The sequence below is a fragment of the Grampus griseus genome (assembly GCF_964374135.1).
Source record: "Grampus griseus genome assembly, chromosome: 9".
Classification (NCBI taxonomy): domain Eukaryota; kingdom Metazoa; phylum Chordata; class Mammalia; order Artiodactyla; family Delphinidae; genus Grampus; species Grampus griseus.
In genome coordinates this window covers 42,097,182-42,123,656 of record NC_139003.1, presented here as the reverse complement: position 1 = coordinate 42,123,656, position 26,475 = coordinate 42,097,182, and the positions used below count along the sequence as shown (strand labels likewise).

General features: G+C 35.3%; 1 protein-coding gene across 1 annotated transcript in view; it reads right to left on the bottom strand.

Annotated features, from left to right (window-relative positions):
- Positions 1-5,231: 5,231 nt before the first annotated feature.
- DPY19L2 (dpy-19 like 2) overlaps positions 5,232-26,475 on the bottom strand; it is a gene marked incomplete at both ends in the record, with an annotated part of 87,420 nt that continues 66,176 nt past the window's right edge. The window contains 6 exons of the mRNA XM_082661699.1: positions 5,232-5,385; positions 10,893-11,018; positions 12,328-12,427; positions 15,838-16,012; positions 17,152-17,271; positions 23,808-23,832. Coding sequence (XP_082517825.1) covers positions 5,232-5,385; positions 10,893-11,018; positions 12,328-12,427; positions 15,838-16,012; positions 17,152-17,271; positions 23,808-23,832 — 700 coding nt within the window. The remainder of the gene's footprint in view (positions 5,386-10,892; positions 11,019-12,327; positions 12,428-15,837; positions 16,013-17,151; positions 17,272-23,807; positions 23,833-26,475) is intronic.

Sequence of the window (26,475 nt, the reverse complement as noted above, 5' to 3'; positions counted from 1 at the left end):
CAGAAATCTCTGGCATTCCTATACACTAATGATGAAAAATCTGAAAGTGAAATCAAGAAAACACTCCCATTTACCATTGCAACAAAAAGAATAAAATATCTAGGTATAAACCTACCTAAGGAGACAAAAGACCTATATGCAGAAAATTATAAGACACTGATGAAAGAAATTAAAGATGATACAAATAGATGGAGAGATATACCATGTTCTTGGATTGGAAGAATCAACAGTGTGAAAATGACTCTACTACCCAAAGCAATCTACAGATTCAATGCAATCCCTATCAAACTACCACTGGCATTTTTCACAAAACTAGAACAAAAAATTTCACAATTTGTATGGAAACACAAAAGAGCCCGAAGAGCCAAAGCAATCTTGAGAATGAAAAATGGAGCTGGAGGAATCAGGCTCCCTGACTTCAGACTATACTACAAAGCTACAGTAATCAAGACAGTATGGTACTGGCACAAAAACAGAAATATAGATCAATGGAACAGGATAGAAAGCCCAGAGATAAACCCATGCACATATGGTCACCTTATTTTTGATAAGGGAGGCAGGAATGTACAGTGGAGAAAGGACAGCCTCTTCAATAAGTGGTGCTGGGAAAACTGGACAGCTACATGTAAAAGTATGAGATTAGATCACTCCCTGACACCATATACAAAAATAAGCTCAAAATGGATTAAAGACCTAAATGTAAGGCCAGAAACTATCAAACTCTTAGAGGAAAACACAGGCAGAACACTCTATGACATAAATCACAGCAAGATCCTTTTTGACCCACCTCCTAGAGAAATGGAAATAAAAACAAAAATAAAGAAATGGGACCTAATGAAACTTCAAAGCTTTTGCACAGCAAAGGAAACCATAAACAAGACCAAAATACAAGCCTCAGAATGGGAGAAAATATTTGCAAATGAAGCAACTGACAAAGGATTAATTTCCAAAAGTTATAAGCAGCTCATGCAGCTCAATAACAAAAAAGCAAACAACCCAATCCAAAAATGGGCAGAAGACCTACATAGACATTTCTCCAAAGAAGATATGGACTGCCAACAAACACATGAAAGAATGCTCAACATCAATCATTAGAGAAATGCAAATCAAAAGTACAATGAGATATCATCTCACACCAGTCAGAATGGCCATCATCAAAAAATCTACAAACAATAAATGTTGGAGAGGGTGTGGAGAAAAGGGAACACTCTTGCACTGCTGGTGGGAATATGAATTGGTACAGCCACTATGGAGAACAGTATGGAGGTTCCTTAAAAAACTAAAAATAGAACTACCATATGACCAGCAATCCCACTACTGGGCATATACCCTGAGAAAGCCAAAATTCAAAAAGAGTCATATACCAAAATGTTCATTGCAGCTCTATTTACAATAGCCTGGAGATGGAAACAACCGAAATGCCCATCATCGGATGAATGGATAAAGATGATGTGGCACATATATACAATGGACTAATACTCAGCCATAATAAGAAACGAAATTGAGCTATTTGTAATGAGGTGGATAGACCTAGCGTCTGTCATACAGAGTGAAGTCAGAAAGAGAAAGACAAATACCGTATGCTAACACATATATATGGAATTTAAGAAAAAAAAATGTCATGAAGAACCTAGGGGTAAGACAGGAATAAAGACACAGACCTACTAGAGAATGGACTTGAGGATATGGGGACAGGGAAGGGTAAGCTGTGACAAAGTGAGAGAGAGGCCTGGACTGATACACACTACCAAACGTAAGGTAGATAGCTAGTGTGAAGCAGCCGCATAGCACAGGGAGATGTAAGAGGGAAGAGATATGGGAACATATGTATATGTATAACTGATTCACTTTGTTATAAAGAAGAAACTAACACACCATTGTAAAGCAATTATACTCCAATAAAGATGTAAAAAAAATAATAATACCATTTTGGGTGTCACAAATTAGCAAAAAATATTTTTAATAAGGCTAACCAATGCTAATGAGTGTTGTGAGATGAGCATTATCATACACTGATTTTTGGTGGTGCATACAATCCTTTTGCAGAGGTAATCTGAGGCGAACTGCATTGAAGGCTTTAAAGGTCTCCATATTCTCTTATTGAAATTTAACTTTGTGGAATATACCCTACAGAAACAATTTGAAAATTAAAAAACTTAATGTACTAACATATTCATGGCAGTGTTCTATATATACATCCATGTAGTAGCAAAAATGGAAACAGCTAAACAATGGCTAAGATACAGGTATCTACGCATATATTTATATACAAAATAGGATATTACGTAGCCATTAAAAACAGTCTGTATGTAACACTTCCACGTTTACTACATGAAGAACAAAACATAAAACTGTTTATGTTAAAAGAGGAAAAGAAGGAAAAAAATTATGCCTAAATGTTGGAAGAAAACAAAGAAATATTAAATGTCTGGTGAATATTTTCCCCTTCTTTTAAATTTCCTGATTTTTTCAAAACTAATTTTCCATGAGTTTGTATTGCTTGTATAATAGAAACATATAAAATATAAGCATAGTTTTATTATTAAAATTAAAATGAAAAGTACTCAATGATTTTTGATATAGTGTCTATTAGCAGCAAAAGAGTACAACACACATATTATTCATTGAAGCTGTACACCAGCTTCTGACAACTCGATGACGGAGGGAATTGCTGAGCTTGTGCACAACTCACTTCTACCCTGATTTCAAACAAACGTGCAAACATATGATGACAGGAAACTAAGGAAAATGCTTCCTTGCACTGAGGAAAAATCTACTCATCACTCAACCCACAGCATTTGTGCATAGTTTTTCAGATTTCAAAAGAATAAACAATAAAATGTATGCAGGTAAGAATCTAATAGCATAATTTATATAAGAGTAAGCAGTAGTGCGGTATGCTTATTTTTTTTAATTAATTTACTTTTGGCTGCATTGGGTCTTTGTTGCTGCGCACAGGCTTTCTCTAGTTGTGGTGAGCGGGGGCTATTCTCTTCGTTGTGGAGCACAGGCTCTAGGGGTGCGGGCTTCAGTAGTTGTGGCACGCGGGGGCTCAGTGGTTGTGGTGCATGGGCTTATTTGCTCCACAGCATGTGGGATCTTCCCGGACCAGGGCTTGAACCCGTGTCCCCTGCATTGGCAGGCGGATTCTTAACCACTGCGCCACCAGGGAAGCCCCACAGAATTGTTTTAAAATGGTCAAAAAAGATCACTGCCAATGTAAACATGGTCAATACATCCAGGAAACTATGATTTCTACCTTCATATCAGAATGATTTCAATTTTAAAATGTGTGTTTAGTAAAGAATGAGGAAAGATAGAAAACACACAAAAGAATCTTCAAGGGCTTTTTTAATTTAAAACATATATAGCACATGAAAATAACAAATTCATATTAATACATTATATTTACATAAAACTTGTTTCAGTTAATACAGCTCATCCATTTTTGTTGTTAAATTCTACCAACTTCTTTAAAATGTTGCCTATGAAAATACCATCCAAAATGTGTCACTTTAATTTCATGAATGTTAGGTGTTATAGCTCTTTGCCTTCTTTGCCCCACACTTACACCAAAATGAATTATTTGAAAATGCTAAAATAAAGCTTTCTTAGTGGCTTAGTGGCTTTGTATTTGTATTAAAATATTTTACAACTATAAAAAGTTTAAAATAATTATATTGGTTTCCCTATATATAAATCCACATAAATATATTTGTATTGCATATTTTATTAGCTAATACAGTTTTTAAAAATATGCTACCAACTTCTTTAAAATATTTCCTATGAAAACATCATCCAAAATCTATTTTAATTTTTATGAATGTTAGGTGTTGTATCTCCTTTCTCTCTTTGCCTCATACTTATGCCAAAACAAATTATCTGAAATGCAAATATAAATAAAATTTGGTATGCTTTCTTAGCTGTTTTGTATCTTGTATTAAGATATTTTACAAGTATAAAAGTTAAAAATTTTATTGGTTTTCCTGTATATATTATATATATGTAATCTTCTACCTACTGTAAGTGAACTAATCTACAGAATTTAGTCATTTTGTTATCTCAAATGTAGAGGTCCAAAAAATCAGGGGATTACAAAAATTTCAAGGTGATTAAAGCAGATACACATTAAAATACTACAGCTATGGCATATTTAACATCCATCAATCAAAGAAAGAGTGTTTATCTTTCCATTTGGCAACAGTATCTTCAAGATAACTATTTACCACTTTTCAAAGCACTACTATCAGGTAGGTTTTATACTGGGAGAGAGGATCTATAAAACATTACTGTCCTCATCCAAAACCAAAAATAAATAAAGGACTTTAAAATACATTAATTATGAAAGATGATGACCAGAAAAAATGACTATGTCCAATGAGCTTACAGGGCTTCAAGATGAGAATGCCTTTGCTTCATTCAAGATCTAGAATCTTCAAATTTCATTTGATAAATTTAACTGGATTTTCATTTCTGATTATGTTTAACCCCTACATTTGGCTGTGTACTGTAACAACTTTTATTTTACTTGGATAGTAAAAGAAAAACCACTGAATTCTAAAGACAGATTAATAATCTGTTGAACTCAAACTGAGAACTAATCAGTGAAAAATACTTATCTGGCTCGGTAAATAAATTTAAAGAGATTGAAAACATTACAAAATAAGCTGTTTTTTAAAATATCTAACCTGAAATGATAAAAAAGTTTTTAAAAGCTATTAAAGATCTTTCCTGAGGGCTACTAAAAGCAAAAACAACCTTAATAAACACATGGTTACAAATTTCCTCACAGAGGTAAAGAGGTTGTGATCAGTATCAGGATCTTAAGGAAGTGTCATTTCAGAGACTGCATTAGTCTCTTCTAAGTGGTTTAAAGAGTCTGAGCTGGTACATCCTGGAACTAAGGAAAATCCGAAGCAATTCACCTAGTGGGATACCAAAAGGACTTACATATCCTTGATTTATTCAATTTCATTGTTCTTTTACATATATTTTTCTTCTTTAAAACTTTAAGATGATTTACTCATTTATATGACAAGCTTAATAAGGCTGACATTCAATGGAAAACAAGGAAATACTTTACCTTTTAGCAATTAGAAAAATTTAAATCATTTTTATTATCTTCTTTTTAAGGGTCCCTTATTAAAGCTTGTGAATTTTATTAATGTAAATAAACTAAAGTGATTGTTTTTTATGCACCTCTTTGCACCACAGTGTAAAGGGTAGTCTCGTTAGCAGTTAACCTTTAACACTCTGTACATACTATTCTGAAACACTGTGGTGAAGTACGGCCTCTCATCCTTGAGCAAGACGCTACATAAGGGAGGGTTAGCTGAGTTGGAAGGGTCTTCCACATCCCAAATTTCAAGCATACTGCAACCAGGCCTGAAAAAAAACAGGCACATATATCTGTATTAAAAATGCATTCATATCTAGAAGAAATATAATTATAAAATATCTCCTAGATTTTTAGAGACTAATTTAATAAATTAAAGATTTAAAAGCATCATTTCAAAAAACGTAAGTTTAAAATTTAGAGATAATAAAATGAAGGTACGCTGCATTTTCGTGTTCCACTTAGTGAAATAACTAATATATTATTGAATCAAATAATAAGGGCTCAATGCACATTCAGAAATATATATTTAAAAATCTACTTTCAAAGTAAAATATAAATGAATATTCTAACTGGTATTGCCATCCAAACATAAGGCCCATTTATAGCAGAATGAGACAAATTAAAGGAAAGTTAATCTAATTCCTGATGAAATTCATATTTCATATTTTTCAGCTTAAATTGACTTGGATTAGCATGAAAACATATATAGTCCAAAGCAGGGAAAAGAAGCTCTTCTGCCAACTTTATTCTCCTCAACTCTTTCCCTTCTGAATGGATTGAATGAAATAATACTTCTCACTAGGCAACAACCTGGCATGAGAGTCATTAAAGGGAAGAAGTCAGGCAAAACTGGTTTCTAATTTTTTAACAGCTATATTGAGGTATAATTTATGTACGATAAAATTCACCCATTTTATGTGTAAAGTTTGATAAGTATGGGCAAATGTGTATAGGTGTGTGAGCACCATCATAATCATAACACAGGGAATTTCCATCACCCCAACAAGTTCCCTTGTAGCAGCCTTTTAGAGTCAGTCCTCTCCCCCAAATATAAACCTAGGCAAGCACTGCACCCTTCTGCACTATAGTATTGCCTTTTTTAGAATATGCTAGATAATGCATATCTAGCATATATTACATACATGGTTACTCACATGGTAACATTGCTATCCTTTCTCCTTCAACCTTTCCTTCATGTATCTGTATTTACAATGCATCTCTTACAGGAAGGACATAGTTGGGTTTTGCTTTTGTATTCAGTCTGTCAATCTCCGACATTTGATTGCAGTGTTTAGTCCCCATTCACATTTGCAAGTACTGATATGGTTTGATTTAGGGTTGCCACTTTCCTGTTTTTCTTCTGTTTGTTTCGTATCTTTTTTGATCATCTGTTTCTTTGATTTCTTTTATGTAAAGCAAAAAGGTTTTATTATACCATTCAATTCATCTACTGGCTTATTTGGGTTTTTTCGTTTTGTTTTTTGCTTTTGCATTTTTCAAGTGGTTTGCTCTAGGGATTACAACAGACATCTTCAATGTATCACAATTTACTTTACATTAAAATTGGATTATTTCCAAGGAGGTGTGCCAAGAAGGTGGAGTAGGAAGGCCCTGAGCTCACCCCCTCCCATGGGCACACTAAAATTACAACTATTTACAGAGTAACTATTGATGAGAAAGACCAGAATCTAGCAGAAAAGATCTTATACAACTAAAGATATAAAGAAAGAACCACAATGAGACAGGTAAGCGGGGCAGAGGTGTGGTAATAGTCAAGACTCATCATATACCCAGGTGGGTGACCCATAGGTGGGAGGATAATTACAATTGCAGAGGTTCTCCCCAAACAGTGAAGGATCAGAGCCCCACTTTGGGCTTGGGGTCCTATATCAGGAAGATGAGCCTCCAGGATATTCAGTTTTGAAGGCAAGCAGGGTTTACTTTTGGGAAAGACAGAGGGCTGTGGGAAAGAGAATCCACTCTTAAAGGGTGTACACAAAATCTCATACACTACAGGACCCAGGGTAGAAGCAGTAATCTGAAAGGAGCCTGGGTCAGACCTTCCTGCTGATCTTGGAGAGTCACCCAGAGAGGCAGGAGGCAACTGGAGCTCACCCTGGGGACGGAGATGCTGGTAGCAGCTATTCTGGGGAGCTTGTTCTACCATGTGGACACTGGTGCTGGTAAGTGCCATCGTGGAATTCTTCCTCTAGCTTATCAGCATGGGACCTGTCCCGACCCACCATCCTGTGAGTACCAGTACTGAGAAGACTCAGATCAAGCAGCTAGCCTGACACAGCCCCATCCACCAGCAGGCCAACATCAGCTTTGCTACACCCTGGAACCTATAGCCAGGTGCCTCATGATCTGGCCCCACCCACCACTGGCCAGTAGCCTCCACACAAGGTAGGGCCTGGCAACGAACAGGACTGGGGGCCAGCCACATCTACCTGACCATCCATAGTTCTCAGCCTGCCACAACAGAAGGGCCTGCGCAGCTGACACAGGGGGCAACCCTAGAGCATATAGCTCTGGTGACCAGAGGGGAGTGCACTTCTGGAACCCACAGGATGTCTCCTACAGAAGGTCACTTCACCAAGATTGGGAAGTGTAACCAAATTACCAAATACATAGAAATAATAACGGCAAATTAGGCAAAATGAGATGACAGAGAAATATGTTCCAAAGGAAAAAGATAAAAACCCTGGAAGAAGAATTAAGTGCAGTAGAGATAAGTAATTTCAAATAAAAAGTTCATGGTAATGATCACAAAGATGCTCAAAGAACTTGGGAGAAAAATGGATGAACACAGTGAGAAGTTTAACAACGAGATAGGAAATATAAAGAACCACCAAACAGCTGAATAATACAATAAGTGAAATAAAAAAAAATATACTACAAGGAATCAACAGCAGATTAGATGATACAGAGGAATGGATCAGTGAACTGGAAGACAGAGCTGTGGATGTCACTGATGCTGAACAGAAAAAAAGAAAAAAAAATTACTGAGGACAGTTTAAGAGACCTCTGAGACAACATCAAGCATACTAACATTCTCATTTTAGGGGTCCCAGAAGGAGGAGAGAGAGAAAAAGGGGCAGGGAACATATGTGAAGACACAATAGCTGAAAATTTCCCTAACCTGTGAAAGGAAACAGACTTCTAGGTACACGGAGAGTCCCAAACAGGATTAACCTGAAAGGTCCACACCAAGACACATTGTAATTAGAATGACAAAAATCAAACATAAAGAGAGATTCTTAAAAGCAGCAAGGGAAAAGCAACAAGTTACCTACAGGTTTTGAGCTATTATGAATAAAACTGCTCTGACACTCTTTCTAGAGAGATGGGGTTTTTTTGTTTGTTTGCTTGTTTGTTTTGCGGTACGCAGGCCTCTCATTGTTGTGGCCTCTCCCGTTGCGGAGCACAGACTCCGGACACGCAGGCTCACCGGCCATGGCTCACGGGCCCAGCCGCTCCGCGGCATGTGGGATCTTCCCGGACCGGGGCACGATCCCGTGTCCCCTGCATCAGCAGGCGGACTCTCAACCACTGCGCCACCAGGGAAGCCCTAGAGAGATGTTTTGATTTCTCTTATTTAAATTCTTTGGAATGGAACTGCTGAGTAATAAGGTAGATGTGTGCTTAAAATTTTTTAAGATTCCTCCAAATAGTTCTCCAAAGTGGTTGTATCATGTTCACTCCCCTTAGCAATGTCAGAGATTTACAATTATTCTGTATCCTCTCCAATGTATGGTATTTTAGTTTTAAAAATTGTATTTATCGGTCAGTCACACATTTTCTTTGGTGAATTATGTCTTTCCAAGTCTTTTGCCCATTTTCAATTGTACGGTCATTTTATTATTAATTTATAGAATTTCTTTTTTTTTTTTTTTTTTTTTTGCGGTACGCGGGCCTCTCACTGTTGTGGCCTCTCCCGTTGCGGAGCACAGGCTCCGGACGCGCAGGCTCAGTGGCCATGGCTCACGGGCCCAGCCGCTCCGCGGCATGTGGGATCTTCCCGGACCGGGGCACGAACCCGCGTCCCCTGCATCGGCAGGCGGACTCCCAACCACTGCGCCACCAGGGAAGCCCCCTATAGAATTTCTTTATATGAACTATATTTATAAGTCCTTTATCAGATATATGCTTTCAAATATTTTCTTCTAGTCTGTGGCTTGCCTTATCATTTTCCTAATGTCTTTTTGGTGAAAATATTTCAATTTTGATATATACAATTTATTGATTTTTTAAATCGTTAGTACTCTGTGTTCTAAGAAATCTTTACAATTTTAGCTCTTACATTTAGTTCTATAATCCACATAAAGTTAATTTTTGTATATGGTGTAGTATGGGTCATGGTTTAATTTTTTTCTGTACATTATATCCAGTTAGATCAGCAATATTGTTAAAAGACCCCTTTTTCCATTCAAGTAAAAAATAGTGTTTTAAAATTTTCTTTGTGGTTTTTTTCCTTTGACCCATAACTTACCCATAAGTTTACTGCCTAATTTCCAAATATGCATGGATTTACTAGGTATCTGTTTATTATTGTTTTCTATTTTAATTCTGTATGATTTAAAACCTTTTAAACATATTGAAACCATTTTACAGCCCAGCATATGTTATCTCTTGGTGAACATTCCACATGCCCTTTAAAAGAATGTGTATTCCACAGCTGTTTCCTGTAGTGTTCAATAAATGTCAGTTGGGTCAGGTTATTTGATACTATTTGTTGTTCATCTCTTTTATATGCTTACTGACTTTTTATCTACTTTTCCTAGTAGGGGAAAAAAATGTTAACTTTTCCAACTATAATTAAAGTCTTGCTTATTTTTTCTTTTAGTTCTACACATTTTTATTTTTTGTGCTTTGAAGCTCTGTTTAGAGGTATGCATATTTAAAACTGTTAGATATTTTTGATGAATTAATCCTTTTGTCATCATAAAATGTCCATCTTTATTTGTGACAATATGCCCTGTTTTGAAGTATGTTTTGTCTTAAGCTTTAAATTAATATGATACGCATATACATTATGATATTTCTGTTTCTTCTTTTGCAAGATGCCGTTTCTTCCTATACATATTTATTAGATCTTAAAATTAGATACAAAAATTAGCTACTAAAATTTACGAACTTAGCTCTTCAAAATCTGTTATAGCCAATTCTTAATTATCCATAGGAGAAATGAAAATTCTTAATGCTAAAATTAATATAACTAAGGACTTCTTAAATCAAGGAGACTAAACAAAGGTCTCAAGATATCCATTACACATCTTAGAATTTTATGTATTATTAGAGATTCAAAATTTAGAAATGAAAAAATGTTAATTAGAAACGTTTTCTTATTATGTCCTTTTGAGTTACGTGAAACTTTTCTTATGAGTCTTATAAATCCAATGTAAATCAGCTGTAGTAGCAGAATGCTAATATCTCACTTGGTTGTAAATTCAAATCTGTATTTCAGACATCTAATAAAAGTTATCAAAAAAATTTGAAGATTATGGAAAAAAGCTACATTTAAGATGTTAAATTAAAATGAAAAAATTAGGATAGCAAAATATACTATACTTTTAAAAAAATTACATTATGCTTAAACAATAGTATAATTTTAATTTCCTACATGAAATAATTTTAAATAAAATACCAGGGCAACAATTTAATGGAATTAATTTAAAATAAAAATTTTTAAAGAATCAGGACTGCTGTAATAAAGTAAAACATTTGTTGTTTTAAAATATACCATATCATATACCACAGGACTCATACTCACTTAGTTCTTACAACACACCACGCCTCTTCTAAAATGTAGTAATTCACATGTAACTCCACCAACTTATCTCTCACTTCTTTTGCAGATTTTCGACTATATGCAGAATAAACTATTTTTGTCCGAGCTCTTTAAATTCAAACAAGTTAAAAAATTTTTAAATAAGATAATAGATTTGTTACCAAATTAAAACCTCAATGCTTACTGGATGGAGCATTGATTATATATGACCCCAAATAGCATGAATTATTTTGGGAATAGCAATTGCCACATATCTATTTATATTTTGCATGTGCTTAAACTTACAGCAATTTGATTTTTGCAGGTACTGCTTATTAGTGTATAAACCAGTTTAGAGTCTAGAGGTAGGTAGCAGTATAATAGTTCAGAATATAAAATTTGCTTTGCATAATTCATAAAATAATCTGGAACAAATTCAGATAGAGGCTAAATATAGTGAAAATATAGATTTCAGTAGATAATTTCATTCATAGAAACTCTGAAAAGCATATGAGTTGAAGCTGAATGTAGCAAATAGAACAATTAGACAGTGGGCATCTAGGGTAGTAGTCATGTAGAGAAAGCAACTTAACAGAAGCTTGAGAGACAGGGATGCTTACCAAAATATGGTACAACAGATGGTTTAGCCCTAAATGGGGTTTATTATAAAATCCTGAACAAATTATCAATTATGCATTAGACTTTTCTTAGGATTTCAAGCATACAGAATGCCCAATCTCCACAACCAAACATAAAACTTTAAATAATTTAAAATATTACCTCTAACAATAAGCCAAAAATACATTAAAAGGAAATGATTACCCAATTACTAGAATGATTAAAATAATTTTTAAAAGTCAGTCATTTAAGGAAAACAAAACTTTCAGACCTCAGTGGAAGCTAGAGTTCCCATAATCAGCTAGGAAAAGAGCACCCCAAAGTTTCATAAAAGCATTTAATATAGCAAATTTCATGTACCTTTTCTATTTGTTAAAAAAGGCTAATCATTGGCCACAAGTAAGATGAAGAATGGTTTCTTAAACCAGGCAGAGGGGCTGTGGAATCTAGAACAGGGGTTGGCAAACTATGGCCATGAGCCAAATCTATCCCCACTCTTATTACTATTACTTAGGAGCTTCACTGGAACACACACCCACATAAACACACAGAGGCTAGTCATAAATGTGACATATTTTTCACTTTGAGAAAAACTGGGTGTTGCTTCTTTCAGTTTTCAGAGGTTTATTAAGGTTACTTTAAGTCAACAGGTACGTATTGTAAGTTCTGAATGGTTATTATTCTTTAACTTCTAGCACAAATATGAGGATAAGAGTGATTGTGTGTGTGTGTGTGCATGTGTGTATAAAAATTTCCCTATTCCTATGAGTCAGGAGAAGTTGTTAGTGTGTCTGGTTGAAGTATTCTATCAGTTGCCCACCTCAAGCCTGCATCCTCATAATGTGGGTGATTCACAATGGGGTGAAGAGTGGAGAGCTTGACACTTGCCATTGTAGGCATGGCACCAGCAAAAACAGCATCTGGAAAACAAGATTATATTCCTTAACAACATGTTTTAAAGAAAACCAAAAGTTACCTATCTGTAATATTTGAACCCAGATTAAGAAAGATGAAGTACATTTAAATAATAATCATTGGCAGCATTCTTTTTCTTCGCTTAATATTTACTGATGGTCTACACAATAGCCAACTTTCATTAAATGTTATCTTGGTGCCAGGAACTGCTAAATACTTTTACTAGGATTATAGAATTTAATTTGCACAGCTTTGAGGTGGGTTCTATGTATTCTTATTTTGTACATCAGGAAGCTGAGACACAGCAAAGTTAATTAAGTGACTTGCCCAAGACTGCACAGCTAGAAAGTATCAGGGCCTACCCTCTTAGCCACTTCACTACAGCATACTACCATGTTCAAGTGCTATACTAAGAGACAGCACTACAAAGACACACAGGACTGGAAAAAATTGTAAAATTTGATATCTTGTTCCAATAGTTTAAAGTTCTAGGAACTGGGAGACTATTATAAAGGGCAAGTCTTACGGTACATGTTTTAAAGTGACTTTTGTGGGTTGTGAACTGTAATCTTGAGAACTTTCCAGATGAAAGCATTGTTTTCTTCCCTCAGATCACCTTTAAATATTCATAAATAAGTTTTCTTAGTTTCTGTTTGACTTTATAAATGTATACATTTCATCAAACCATTTCATTACTTGTTAGTAGTACTTTCTGAAGTAATAGCTTGTATAAATGTATTGCCTTTTGGTTATAACTAGTCTTACACCAAAATCTACTGTCTGGCTTCAGTTTTAGTTCTGTCTCTTGGGAGACAAAAAGACCAAACGCTTACTTCCTGGCACTCGTGTACAATAAATGATTACATGATTAGTAAGGTTATCGTCATTTTTAATCAGCACAGTAAAATCACTAATAAGAACAAGGCATATTATTCAGATCTACTGTAAATAATTGAATGTTTACTTTCAAATGTAATTAAGCATTCTAAATGTAACTTTGGAGACTTCCCTGGTGGTGCAGTGGTTAGAAGTCTGCCTGCCAATGCGGGGGACCATGGGTTCGAGCCCTGGTCCGGGAAGATCCCACATGCCACAGAGTAACTAAGCCCGTGCGCCACGACTGCTGAGCCTGCGCTCTAGAGCCTGTGAGCCACAGCTGCTGAAGCCCACGTGCTTAGAGCCCATGCTCCGCAACAACAGAAGCCACTGCAATGAGAAGCCCGCGCACTGCAACGAAGAGTAGCCCCTGCTCACTGCAACTAGAAAAAGCCCACGTGCAGCAACAAAGACCCAATGCAGCCAAAAATAAATAAATAAATGGATACATTTATTTAAAAATAAATAAGTAAATAAATAAATATAACTTTGCATGAATATCTCTTTATATGCCTTAAATTTGAAAATACATAAATAAATTGAAGTAGATGTGTATTTATTATTGTAAGATTCAATAATTAATGATGAAAAGCTCTTAGGCTAGAGCAGTGGTTCTCAACCAGAAGTGATTTTGTTTCCTAGAGACACTGGACACAACTTCTGGAGATATATCTGGTTAGCACACTGTGGGGGGAGAGGGGCTACTGACATCTACGGGTAGAAGGAAGGAATCCTGCTCAATATGCTGCCAATGCACAGGGTAGCCCCAAATATCAACAGTGCCAAGCTTGAGAAACTCTGGGCTAGAAGGACCCAAAGCTCAGGGCCAGGGTCATCCAGAAGAAACTAGGTAAGCCTGTCCAGCAAGAACTGGAACCACTGAGAAGCAACCATCTATGAAACAGAGAGAAGGGGAGAGAGAATACTCCCCAAATGCTTCTTTCCTCTTGGGGGCAAAGTAAACATGAGTGTGACAGGGAAACAATAGGATCTTTTCTATAATATATTTAAATCTCCACTTAGCTTACCGCCTGTATTAGAAAAAAATTATCCCTTTGACTTGACAGAGCCTCACTAATACATACATGACTTGGTAAGTGGACCACAGGCTGGATATCAGTTCCCACTTGTCCTCCCAACTGAGCACCTTTGTGCTGTGTACAAATTATACAACCTTACATGGTAGACCTGAATGTAAGCTCTAGTTCCACCTTTACTATAGAATTTAATAACCCATGTGGTAACCATGACAGGACTCATAATACAGCGATGAGAAAGATTGGTAAGATCAAAGAAGAGGCAAAAATGAGGTAGGAGTTTGTGAGAGTTATCTCAGAAGGGTAAGTTGCCAAACATAGGCTCTCTCTGCCAAGAACCCAAGACAAACACTGGAACAAAGAAAGACACAAGCAAACATGGAAAGAGCAGGTATCTTTTAAAGCTTTGGAAAAACAGCTGTAAGTGGGGAGGGGCAAGGGAGAGTAAAGGGACTAGCTACCTTGTACTACTGTACTACAGGGAAAAAGTCAGTAAAATGTTAATTCAAAAATTCTGATTAAACTAACCTGGAAGCTCTAAGTGATGAGGCACTGTCACCTACACCCTTTGAAAGCCATAGGCCAAATATCTGAGTTGAAGTTCATAAGAGTTTACCTTAATGATAGCTAGTTAGTAAAATGATGACTACCAAATAAGAGATAAGAAGAAACTGGCTCAAGGAGTCACAGGATAAATTTAAATAAACCATAGTGAAGAACTTGTGCCAGAAAAAAATTATGAAACGTCAAAAATTGTCTAGGACAAGACTATAGGTTACTTACAGAAAATAATGTACAATATATTTATCCTCTGGAAAGGTATTTAAAAGTGAAATAAATATCAATCTGCTTGAGGTGGTTTTGGAAAAAGATAGCAAGAAAAGAAGATAAGCTAAAAGAATATTTTAAAGTATTTAAAAATAGCATGTATACTCATCTTTTTGAGATGAATTAGTGAAGAAAACAGAATATCCAAGATTTTAACTCTTCTCCATGTGACTGGTTTTACAGACATGGAGCAGAGAGTAGGCACTGAATGGAAGTGAAGGGAGGGGTATTGTTAACCTCCCCAGTCAAAACTATCTTCTCCAGTGGCCTGTCACAAGGTGTGAAAGTTGTCATTAAAGGTTTTTTTTTTTTTCTTTGAGGTGTCATTGTTATGGTTAAAATACAATAATCTCAGAGTTACAGCACATAACTTGTGGACAATCAATAACTCTTAAAGTCAGTTAAAATTCTTTTCGACAGGTATCTAGGAGGGGTTTAAAGATGACACAAAACCACCTTTTAAAAAGGTTTGATTTGGTGAACACTGCAATTACCATGCTCAAAATCTGTGAAGGTATGAATGCATATGTATTTTAAATTTTTATATATATACACACATACACATATATATGAAATGATAACTGTACAATATATGCAAATGTATAATGACATATAATAATAATGTGTGTGCGTGAGTGTGTGCTAGCTATACGTATAACCAAACAGCTACATACCCGGTCTGGTATTGTGTTTGATCCACTGTATCAGTTCTTCCTGGGGCAAATTATTAAATTCTCCTATTATGTTCCATTGATTATGGAGGTTTGTACAACCTTGTATTGACATCACTGTTAGAATGCCAAAGATAACATTCTCAAAACGAACTCTCCGAAAAAGCCAGCCAAAGAGCTGAAATGAAAGAAACCAATTATTTATAATTCTTATATGAAGGAGGCTATTGGGTCAATAATAAATTACCACCTTTCTACCTAAACCAAGGTGGATTACCATTTGATACTAACAATATACAGAATATAATAATCATCACCTATTGTTTAAAAACAGCAAATATTTTGGAATTGGAGTCCAGTTAAAAATGGAGCTTTCTGGGCTTCCCCGGTGGCACAGCGGTTGGGAGTCCGCCTGCCAATGCAGGGGACACGGGTTCGTGCCCCAGTCCGGGAAGATCCCACATGCCACAGAGCGGCTGGGCCCGTGAGCCATGGCCGCTGAGCCTGCGCGTCCGGAGCCTCTGCTCTGCAACAGGAGAGGCCACAACAGTGAGAGGCCCGCGTACCGCAAAAAAAAAAAAAAAAAAAAAAAGAGCTTTCTTTCCTCTTAAAAGAAATAAAGAAGGAATACCTGATCCTTCTGGTACTGATTTACTACCAGGAATTAAGATTAGCAAATCACAATTCTGAAACATCCTGGAACTAAATCCATAACATCTGGCTGCCTTTTATGGACATCTTGAATAACTAGGGAAACCTCATTAGTACTGACAAGTATATTCCTCTCAGGAATATAAGCATTATGATATTCTAAGGCAAGACACTTACAATCAAAACTAAATAAGGTGTCTCTAGAAGTAACTTGGTCCCAAAATTCTAGCTACTTTGTCTAGCTCTTTTGCATACAGTAACAGAACCCCAGAATTGACAATTTTCCCCCACGAATTATCCAAGCCCAACAAGACAACACTAGAGCAATTACGCTGCATCTTCTCTAGTATTACAAGAGCACTTGAGGATAGTTTTGACGGGCCAAGAATCTCTTACACTGACCTGAACTTCAAAAAACTATATTTGTGGAGAGGATACTAATAGAGGGGAAAGTCATAGAATTATCAGCTAAAATCTAGGAATAATTTTCAAAGCTACCTGAATTTACTTTTCTTACTCTATAATGAATCATGAACTAACATTTTACATCATTTAAGATAAAAACACCTAGTGTTTTTATGTTTTGGATTACTCAGCAAAGCCATGGTAACTACACCGTAGTTGCTGTAGTGTTATAGTGTAGTTATACAAGAATGAATACCTTACCCGCCGAGAGCATATCAAGGAAGCCATAACACACATGTGAGGTGTCAAAAAGAGCTTCAGCCTCATAATTAAAATGGCAAGGGAAGCAAATGCAAACAACTGCAATATGTGAAAAATTAGCTATAAAAACACAAAACAAAATTACATTTTCACTTTATGTTTTTTAATTAATATATGTAAAATAAAGTATATTAAAACTATTATTCACTAGGACAAGGATCTTTTAAGTTATTAATAAGTCTACTAATATTTATTCATTCATTCAACAAAGATTTATCAAATGCCTGCTATATGCCAGGTGCTGTTCTGGATGCTTTGGATATAGTAGTGAACAAAACAACACTGAGCAATTCCTGTCCTATGAGGCTCACATTTTAGTACATTTACTAAGGAGAGACAAAATAAATAGACATAGCGAATAACAAAAGCTATCATACAGTCTATCAGAAAGTGGTAAGTGCAATGGAAAGGGAAGCAGAGCCAGGAAAGGAGACTGAAGTGCAGGGTGTGGTGTGAGACCACAGGCAGGAGAAGTTGCAAGTGTAATTAGGATCATCAGAGTGGGCCTCTTCAAAGAGGTGGCATTTGAGCAAGGACCTACACCAGGTGAGAAAGGGAGTCACAGAGACATAAAAATATGGGATGCTTCACAAATTTGTGTCATTTAGTCAGCAACAAAAATCATAACACAAACTAGATTATTTTAGAAGTAGTGGAATTGTATAAATACTTGTACTAATTAGTAGGACACCCCATTTTAAGATGGGGTTCCTCTGAGCAAAGGTTTCAAACAAAACTTTTCTAACAGACATATTCATAAAATTTCAACAAACTCCTCACTAGAAAAATGGACAAAGAATTAATACAACCAAAAGTAAGCACAACTAAATATTCATGTTCTAATTCACTAATTAGATTTTTGTTCACAAACAAATTAAATAGTAAAGATAATATTTTCACCTATAAAATTGACAAATATTAAATTAATAGAGTGTTAGAGAGTATGCCATGAAACACACCGAAATAATTGGTATATTTCTGTAATTTAGTAATATTTATCAAGACCCTAGAAAAGAGCCAGCTCCTTTGACTAAAATTTTGGTTCTAGGAATTTAACTTAAGAGAATAATCAAAACACAAAAATGCTTCTACAAAGATGATCGCTGAAATGAATTTTTCACAGCAAAAACAGAAACAACCTAAGTGACCAATATAGAGGACTAAGTAAATTATTGCATTTTCACATGTATACAACCATTAAAAGATTACATACTGGAAGATTATTTAATGGCATGGAAAAGTTTTCAGAATATAAAACTCTATACTATAATAATATTAATTCTATGAAAACCATCTATGTGTGTATATACATGCACAGGGGGAAAAGGCTGTAAGAGAATATACCTAAAAAGTTAACAGAAATTATTTCTGAATGGTGATTTTTCTCATTTTTCAAATTTTAAAGACACGTGCTATTCTTATAATCAGAAATATATAATTTATATTTAAAACAGAATGGCAAAAACTGTACCTAAAGTTATCTTTTTTCCTTTTCTAAATGATATTTGAAATGGAAAATCTGTTAATTTTTTAAATAATTCTTGAACCCAGAGTTGGAATGTGGAACATTTATTTCAAAATCAATCCTTCATTTTTGTTTAGTCAAACTCACCTTTGGACAAAATTAGGAACATGTTTTGGAGAGAAGACAAGACATCAACACACTTCATCCTCAAATAGGTCCTTTTGTTTAGGACCGCTAAATCACAGATTGATAGGTTATGTGAGCCATCTACTTTAATCATCTATCCAAAACAGGGATCACTTCTATAAATCTATCAACTGAATATTCACTATTTCCTGAAAAGGAATATGCCATAGGAGTACCTATTACAAAGACGGATAGCTGTATATGTTAGAAAATCTTTTCTAAAACAGAACTAATGTTTTCCTGCAACTTCCACACCTCTGGAACTGCACAAAACTGGCCTAAACCCATTTGTGCATGACAGTTCTCGATTATCTAAATACTGTAATTATGACTTTGCATTATTCCCACCTTCAACCTTAGAAAGCTTTCTATCTTTAGAGTAAATATTCAGAAAAATTCAATTATTAGTTGTGTGTTGTCATAATTCTGGTTGCCCTGCTCTGAATGTGGTACAGATTGTCCATCATCTTCTTAAAATGTGGCATCTAGAAACAGACCATAATAGATAACGGATAATCGATACAAATACACATCTGAATTCTCCCAGTATTCCTTCCTTTGGTTATTTTGAGCCACAGGATGACACTATCATTTCCTCCCCTAACTTCTGTTACTTCTACTTTAGCAACAATTTCTCACATGACCAAAATCAAATCCAAGGTAGTAATACTCCTTGACTTTCCTCTATCATCTAAAGGCTGAAGGAAGGACTGTTTTCATATGGAGACTTGAAAGATCCCCACCATTACCTTGTCTTCCCTGAATGATGCTTTTTGTGGCTGGATGACACAGAACAGCTATCCCAAATGGCATCACTTACGTTTGTTTTCTATTCTCACCCAAATGCTCCTAAGCATTCACTTACCCTCAGGCTACGATTTTCCATAAAGCTCTTTTGCCATAGTTATTTTATCTTCCATTCTGTAAGACAGCCTTCTTTTTAACTACCAAGTGGAGGACAGAAGGCTACAGTCAAAAAGTATAGTACAAAAATCACTATTGTATGTATGCCATTGTCAATCTGGTACCTCTTGCCATATAAAAATTACTAGGAAAATTCTCACAACATTTTTTAGAGGCTGGAAGGAAGGAAGAGAAGCTCAGGGAACTGTTTACTACTCATCTTTGGAATAAGTGAGCCCAACTGGGTAAAATGTGAGGTAGCAGCTACCGAGCAGAAAGAAAGCAAGGACTAACTAAAGCCAGTCCAAATAGCGAGTTGTTCCTGTCAAAATTATCTCACATGACAGTGTGAAGATATCTTGAGAACATGCTAAAGAGATGCCCTTCACTGGCACAGTTAACAGGGAGCAGAATATTAGATCTGAAATTTTGATCCAGAAGGCACACTAACTGTAAAAGTGGATATTTACACAATGCTTAACTTAGACTAGGCATTATTGTAAGGACCTTTCATGTAACTCATATAATCCCATAGCAACCATACGAAGATAAGTACTATTATGATTGTTGTTGTTGTTCCCCAAAAGATGTAAAATAACTTAGCCAATATCACATGCTGAGTAAGTGGAATAACAAAGATCTGAGTCCAGTCTAGCTTCTGAGTCATTGTCTTTAACTTCTACCCTATACTTTCTCTCCAAACAATAAACTATTCAACAACATAGTTCTATTAGTCTGTGAATACAGAAGTGTACAGATTCCCAAAATATGTCACTCAATATCAGTTTCTCAAAAGAAGTAATTCTTCCCCCAAATTCCTTATCATTTCACTTCTTCAACTGAATAGCTCTATATAAGTTCAGATGCCTTCAGCTGTATGTCACAGAAAGCTCTTTGGCTGTAAGTAATAGAAAAACCTTGTTTATAATAGAAAACACAAACTAAACAGACTTCAAATATAAAGGATCTAATATAAACTAATCACGTAATATAATAAACTAGGGATTAGAAAAAAGTGAAGGCTGATGCAGGACTTTCTGTCATGGACAAAATGAGATATGAGTGGGTCAAAAGAATATTCAGGAGTGAATACTCTGAATGTTCTCTCCCCCTAGCCAATCTTCTCACCAGTTCTTCATAGTATTAGGACATTCTGGGACTAAATATTTTTCCTAAATCTCTTTCCTTTCTTTTCTTCCCTGTGAATTACTAGGTACTCCTTCACTAATTTCTAAGCCCATAACATAGAAAAGTTGGCTAAAAGAAACAAATCTGATGTAATAAATAAAACACAAATACATTAAATTATGAGGAAAAATCACAACAGTATCCATTAATCTAACAAACTTTAATAATCAATATCATACCAGTAGGGGTTAATTTAGTGAGTTGAGGTTTGCAGACTATCCCTGATTCAGAGGGTTAGCACAAAGCGAGGAATTTAGAACTTACCCCCAGTGAAAAAATTATCCTAAGGGATCCTCACCTAATTTTGAAACAAGCTGGAATGTACAATCTTTGGCTATCATATCACATTCAGAGTGAATTAGGGTTTGTGCCTCTCACACCCTATCATCCCTAAGGTGAAAACAGTCCCATCCCAAACCAAACAGATATTTATCAAGTGTGAGTCACAAGTGGAAGTGGGATTAGGAGCCACTTCATTGCTACTGCCCAGAAATCTATCATCTCCTTCCATAAGACCTACTATTTTTAGAAATTTAAATCTCTAATCTGCCTATACATCAGGAGTTTAGCATACCCTCTTTAGTTTGAAAAAATTAAGAGATTTGCTATCACTGTCTTTTCGGTCAGCTTGACTTCTTACTGCCTTTTAAAAAACCATCTTCTTTACTGCCAACAGACTTAAAGATCTGACCATACCATCTCCAACTTAACAACAAAGTCCAGAATGAAGTCCAGCTGCTTTGCATACAAAGGCATCATACTCTGAACGCTGCTTTCTTTTCCCATCTTCTTGTCTTTTTTATGCATCAGCAACACTGATTTGCCTGTAGCTCTGGATAAATTTACTACCTTCTGTCTCCTTTGCACATGTGCATCCTTTGACTTTGGTAAACTCTTCCTCTATAGTCATCTGAAAAGCCTTTCCCTAACTACCCCATCCCTTCCAAACACAGATTTAATCACTTCTTCTTCTGTACTACTTTTGTATCTTCCTTTGTCATTGCACATATAATTATGTGGTCACATTTTTTTCCCTCTACTATACCTTAAATTCCATAAAAGCAGAAACCTGGTGTATAGTAGGCACATAATAAAGACTGAACTGATAAGTATGCAGAATTAATAGAAAAAAGAAAAATGGGCAAAACAAGGACAAATGGAGAAATGAAAGAAAATGAGAAGGTAGCAAACTATATGAGAAAGAGAGGCAGAAACTTAAGGAATACTATATTTCTAAAAAGAGGTGGGTTTTAAATATTGTATGATAAAATATGAAGTACGAATGTGTACTAGTAAGTAAAGCTGGATAATGTGACATGCCTAATTTACATAAACGCAGTTCACATTAGGTGGTATCAGAGTGAATGGCCAACAGCATGGATTTTGCTGCTACACTGCCTGGGTTCATAGTCCTTGGCTCTATAGAGCTAAGGCCACTTTAGCTTTGTGACCTTAGGCAAGTTATCAATACTTAACCTCTCTATGCCACAGTTTTTTTCATCTGTAAAATAAAAAAATAATAGTACTTACCGTCAATGGGTTGCTGTGAGAATGAAATTATCAAATAACTTCCCCCAAAATGCCCTGCACATAGGAAGCAGTAAGTGCTGACTACTCCTCTGAGAGCACTGGAAATGGATTGCTAGTGGTTAAATGCAAGATTTACTGCAAATTAGCTATGAGACTTTAGGTAAACTACTTAATTTCTCTAGGTCTCTAGTCCTTGGCAGAGATCCCTTTGCTCTCTTTCCTACACACACAGCAAAACTCCATTTCCCAGCCTCCTGGCAGTCAGGTGTGGCCATGTGCCTGAGTTCTGGCTGTGAGAAGGAAGTGATGTGCATCTATCTTTTCCAGCCTTACAAAGCCTCCAGTGCACAATCTTCCATGTTCTTTCTCCTTTGCTGCCTTGTACACATCAAGCCTGAACACCACATATTGAAGATGGCAGAGCCATAGATGGAAGGAGTCTGGGTCCCTCAAATACTGCTTGTTGGAGAACTACCTGCTAATCAGGAACTCCGGTTTTAACCTTATGTGAGCAAAGAATTAAATTTCTACTGATTTAAGTCATTTTAATGTTAGTGTTTATCTCTGTAACATCTAATATCATTTAATTAACATAATTTTCTTATTTGCAAAGTGGGAATAATATTATTATGAGAATCAAAACAGTACAGTACATGGCACATAGTAACTATTTAAAAAATATTAGTTATCATCATAAGCTATTCCTATTAAGTTCAAATTCAGTTGCCCTCTCTTGTAAATTTGACCTGCCACTTAAGACTCAAAGTTCTATTATTTAGGAAATTGTATTTCTAGCCCATGATGATCTTTCTCTTGTATGTCACAAAATAATTTAGCACCATAAGAAAGGCTATGTTGTTTTGCTCTCCATTGAAAAATTAGACATTTCTGAGAGCAGGAACATCGCTATACCATCTGTTGTATCCTATAACACGGCTAAGCTTGTAACTGGTTGACCATCAGGTCTGTGTGTGGCAAAAACCCACCAGTTACAGGGCCACGGGTACCTACCCTGATGGCTTGTAGCTGATTAGCTCAGCGGGTTAGAAATTAATGTTTGTTATTGTTGAATGAATGAAGGAAGGTAATTTAATTTAATTATACTCTGTGGTCATAAATCAGCCTTCTGGCTGTCAAGTCCTTACTACTGTTCAAAACTGAGAGCAGATTAAAAAGTGGGAAGGATGAGCAGAAATTTATTACCAGTGCTGAAGCACTTAAGCACTGATGTTGGTGTATCAACAGCAGAGTTATACCTTTGTGAATTATCCTTGAACTAAAATATAATACACAAATCTAGCAGAGATTAAAAAGAAAGTTTTACCTCACCACGTTCAAGGAGATGTTTTCTGGAATAAAACAAAAATATTCTCTATTTACTGACTGTCCATTATACTATGATTACATCAAAATGAACTTCCATTTATTTGTTCTTATATTTTAAATAAATAAATATATAAATAAATAAAGCTATCAGATAATATTACTAAAAATTATGGCAATTTAAAAGGCATGATTTATAGTCATTCTATTTAAAGTATATCAAAATGCTGTTCTTTGGTTAACATAAAATGGGTTTTACTGATTGCTGAAAACTGTATCTCTGGAGACATAAATGAATAAAAAGAATATCTATTAAATATTCAACCATATACAGAATATATAATGCTTTATATAAGCACTGCTGTGACTTTTGAGTTGTTTTTATTTTTCACAATTACTAACATGAACATCCTTGTACTTAAAACTCTGTGAGCATCTCTGAGTATTTCCTTAGGATAAATTTCTAGAATAAAAGTTACTAGGTAAAGCTTATAAATATTTTTAGTTCCACAAAAGTTGTCTAACAAATTTTCTAAATATTTATGTCTAAAAATTTACTAAATTTTTATGGCATACCTACTGTGTTCCAGGCACTGTGCAGTGAGCACAGTGTGAACAGAATAGATACTGTTCTTATCCTCATAGAGTTTATGTTAGATCCAGACAAGAGATACAAGACTACTTATTTTATTGCCCATTGTAAAGACTGAATATTTCAGTCTTTGCAGGATGAGAGGCCTTCTCATATGGATTTTTGGGTTGGAGAGAGAAGTAAGACAGTATAAATAAGAAAGTAAGAAGTATAAGGAAGTTCAGGGGCACTCACAGATCCAGAGATTTTTTAAGAAGAGTAGTGGAGGGAAGGCCTCTTAGAATAGTAGTGAAATCACCAAATTATTTTTCCAACCTTGCAAGTCCTTCCTGAGTTTATGCAGTCAAGGGTGGAGGTGGGGGTGAATGGATGGGTTCCCACATGTCCTGAAATCTGCCAGTCACAACAGACTCTTATAGTGAGCTACTGCATGAAGGGAGAGGCCTGGTAGGTAAGTATTATAATCACCAATGACCCCAACAATAAGTATGGATACAAATAAATCTAGTAACTAATTTAGAATATCAATATACAACCAAATCATGAGACACAAATAGGATGAAAGAAAAACATCAAGATAAATGAGCAAATGAACTGAACACTCGAGAAAGAGTTAATATAAGGAATAATAGTATTAAATGAAAATTCCAATTATTATCTTCACAGAAGTCTAAGAGGATTCTGCATCCATTCAATTAAAACAAGCTGCAGTAAAAAAGAGCTTTCAGAAATTATGAAAAAACATATTTGCCTAATTTAAAACCTTAGAAGAAGGTTGAATAGCAGAATTTACACAGCTGAAATTGGTCATTTTGAAGACCCAATCATAGAATTCTCTGAGAACATAAGAAAAAAAGAAATAAAAAATATGATAAAAGCAATAATATATGTTCAAAAAAGAGAGGCTAAAGCAAAAAAAAAAAAAAAAAAAAAAAAAGAGAGAATAACTACCCCCTGAGCTAAAGAAAGATTTGAGTGTTCAGATTAAAATGCCCATGAATAAACATATAAATAACAGGGTAGAAATCTTATTTAGGGAACAATGGCTGAAACCTTGCTAACTCTGGGGAGATATGGACATCCAAGTAGAGGAGGCTCATACGTGACCTTTCCCAAATTCACTAGATACATTATAATAAAACTGTCAAAATCAAAGACAAAAACTGAACTTTGAAAACGCAAATCATCTCATATAAGGAAACCCCTGTAAGGCTATCAGCAGATTTCTCAAAGGAAACCTTGGAGGCCAGGAGAGAGTGGGATATTCTAAGTGCTCAAATAAAAAATCTGCCACCTAAGAATACTTTACCTAGCAAAGCTGTCCTTCAGATGAAGGTGAGAAAGACTTTCCCAGACAAACAAAAGCTGAGGGAGTTCATCATCACTAGACCTGCCTTATAAGAAATGCTAAAGGGAGTCCTTCAAGCTGAAACGAAAGAACGCTAATTAGTAACATGAACACACATCAAAGTACAAAACTTGCTAGTAAAAGTAACTACACAAATTCAGAATACGCTAATACTGTAGTAGTGGTGTGTAAATCACCTAACTCTAGTATAAAGACAAAAGACCAAAGCATTAAAAAATAAATATAGCTACAGTAATTTATTAATGGATACACAATATAAGAAGATCCACATTGTGACATCAAAAGCATAAAATGGGGACAAGGGAAGTAAAAAGGCAGAATTTTTATATGCAATTGAAGTTAAGTTGTTATCAGCTTAAAATAGACTCAAAACTGTAAGATGTATTATGTAAGCCTCATGATAACCACAAAGTAAAAACCTATAGTAGATACACAGAAGATAGAGGAATCAAAGCATACCACTATGAAAAATCATGAAGTGATAAAGGAAGATAGCATGAGAGGAAGAAAGAAACTACAAAACAGAAAGAAAACAAGATGGCAAAAATAAGTCCTCATCTATCAATAATTACTTTAAGTATAAATTGATTAAATTCTCTAATCTAAAGATACAGAGTGGCTAAATGAATAAAAAAACAAGACCCAATTATAATGCCTATAAGAGTCTTATTTTAGCTTTAAGGATACACATGAAGTAAAAGTGAAGGG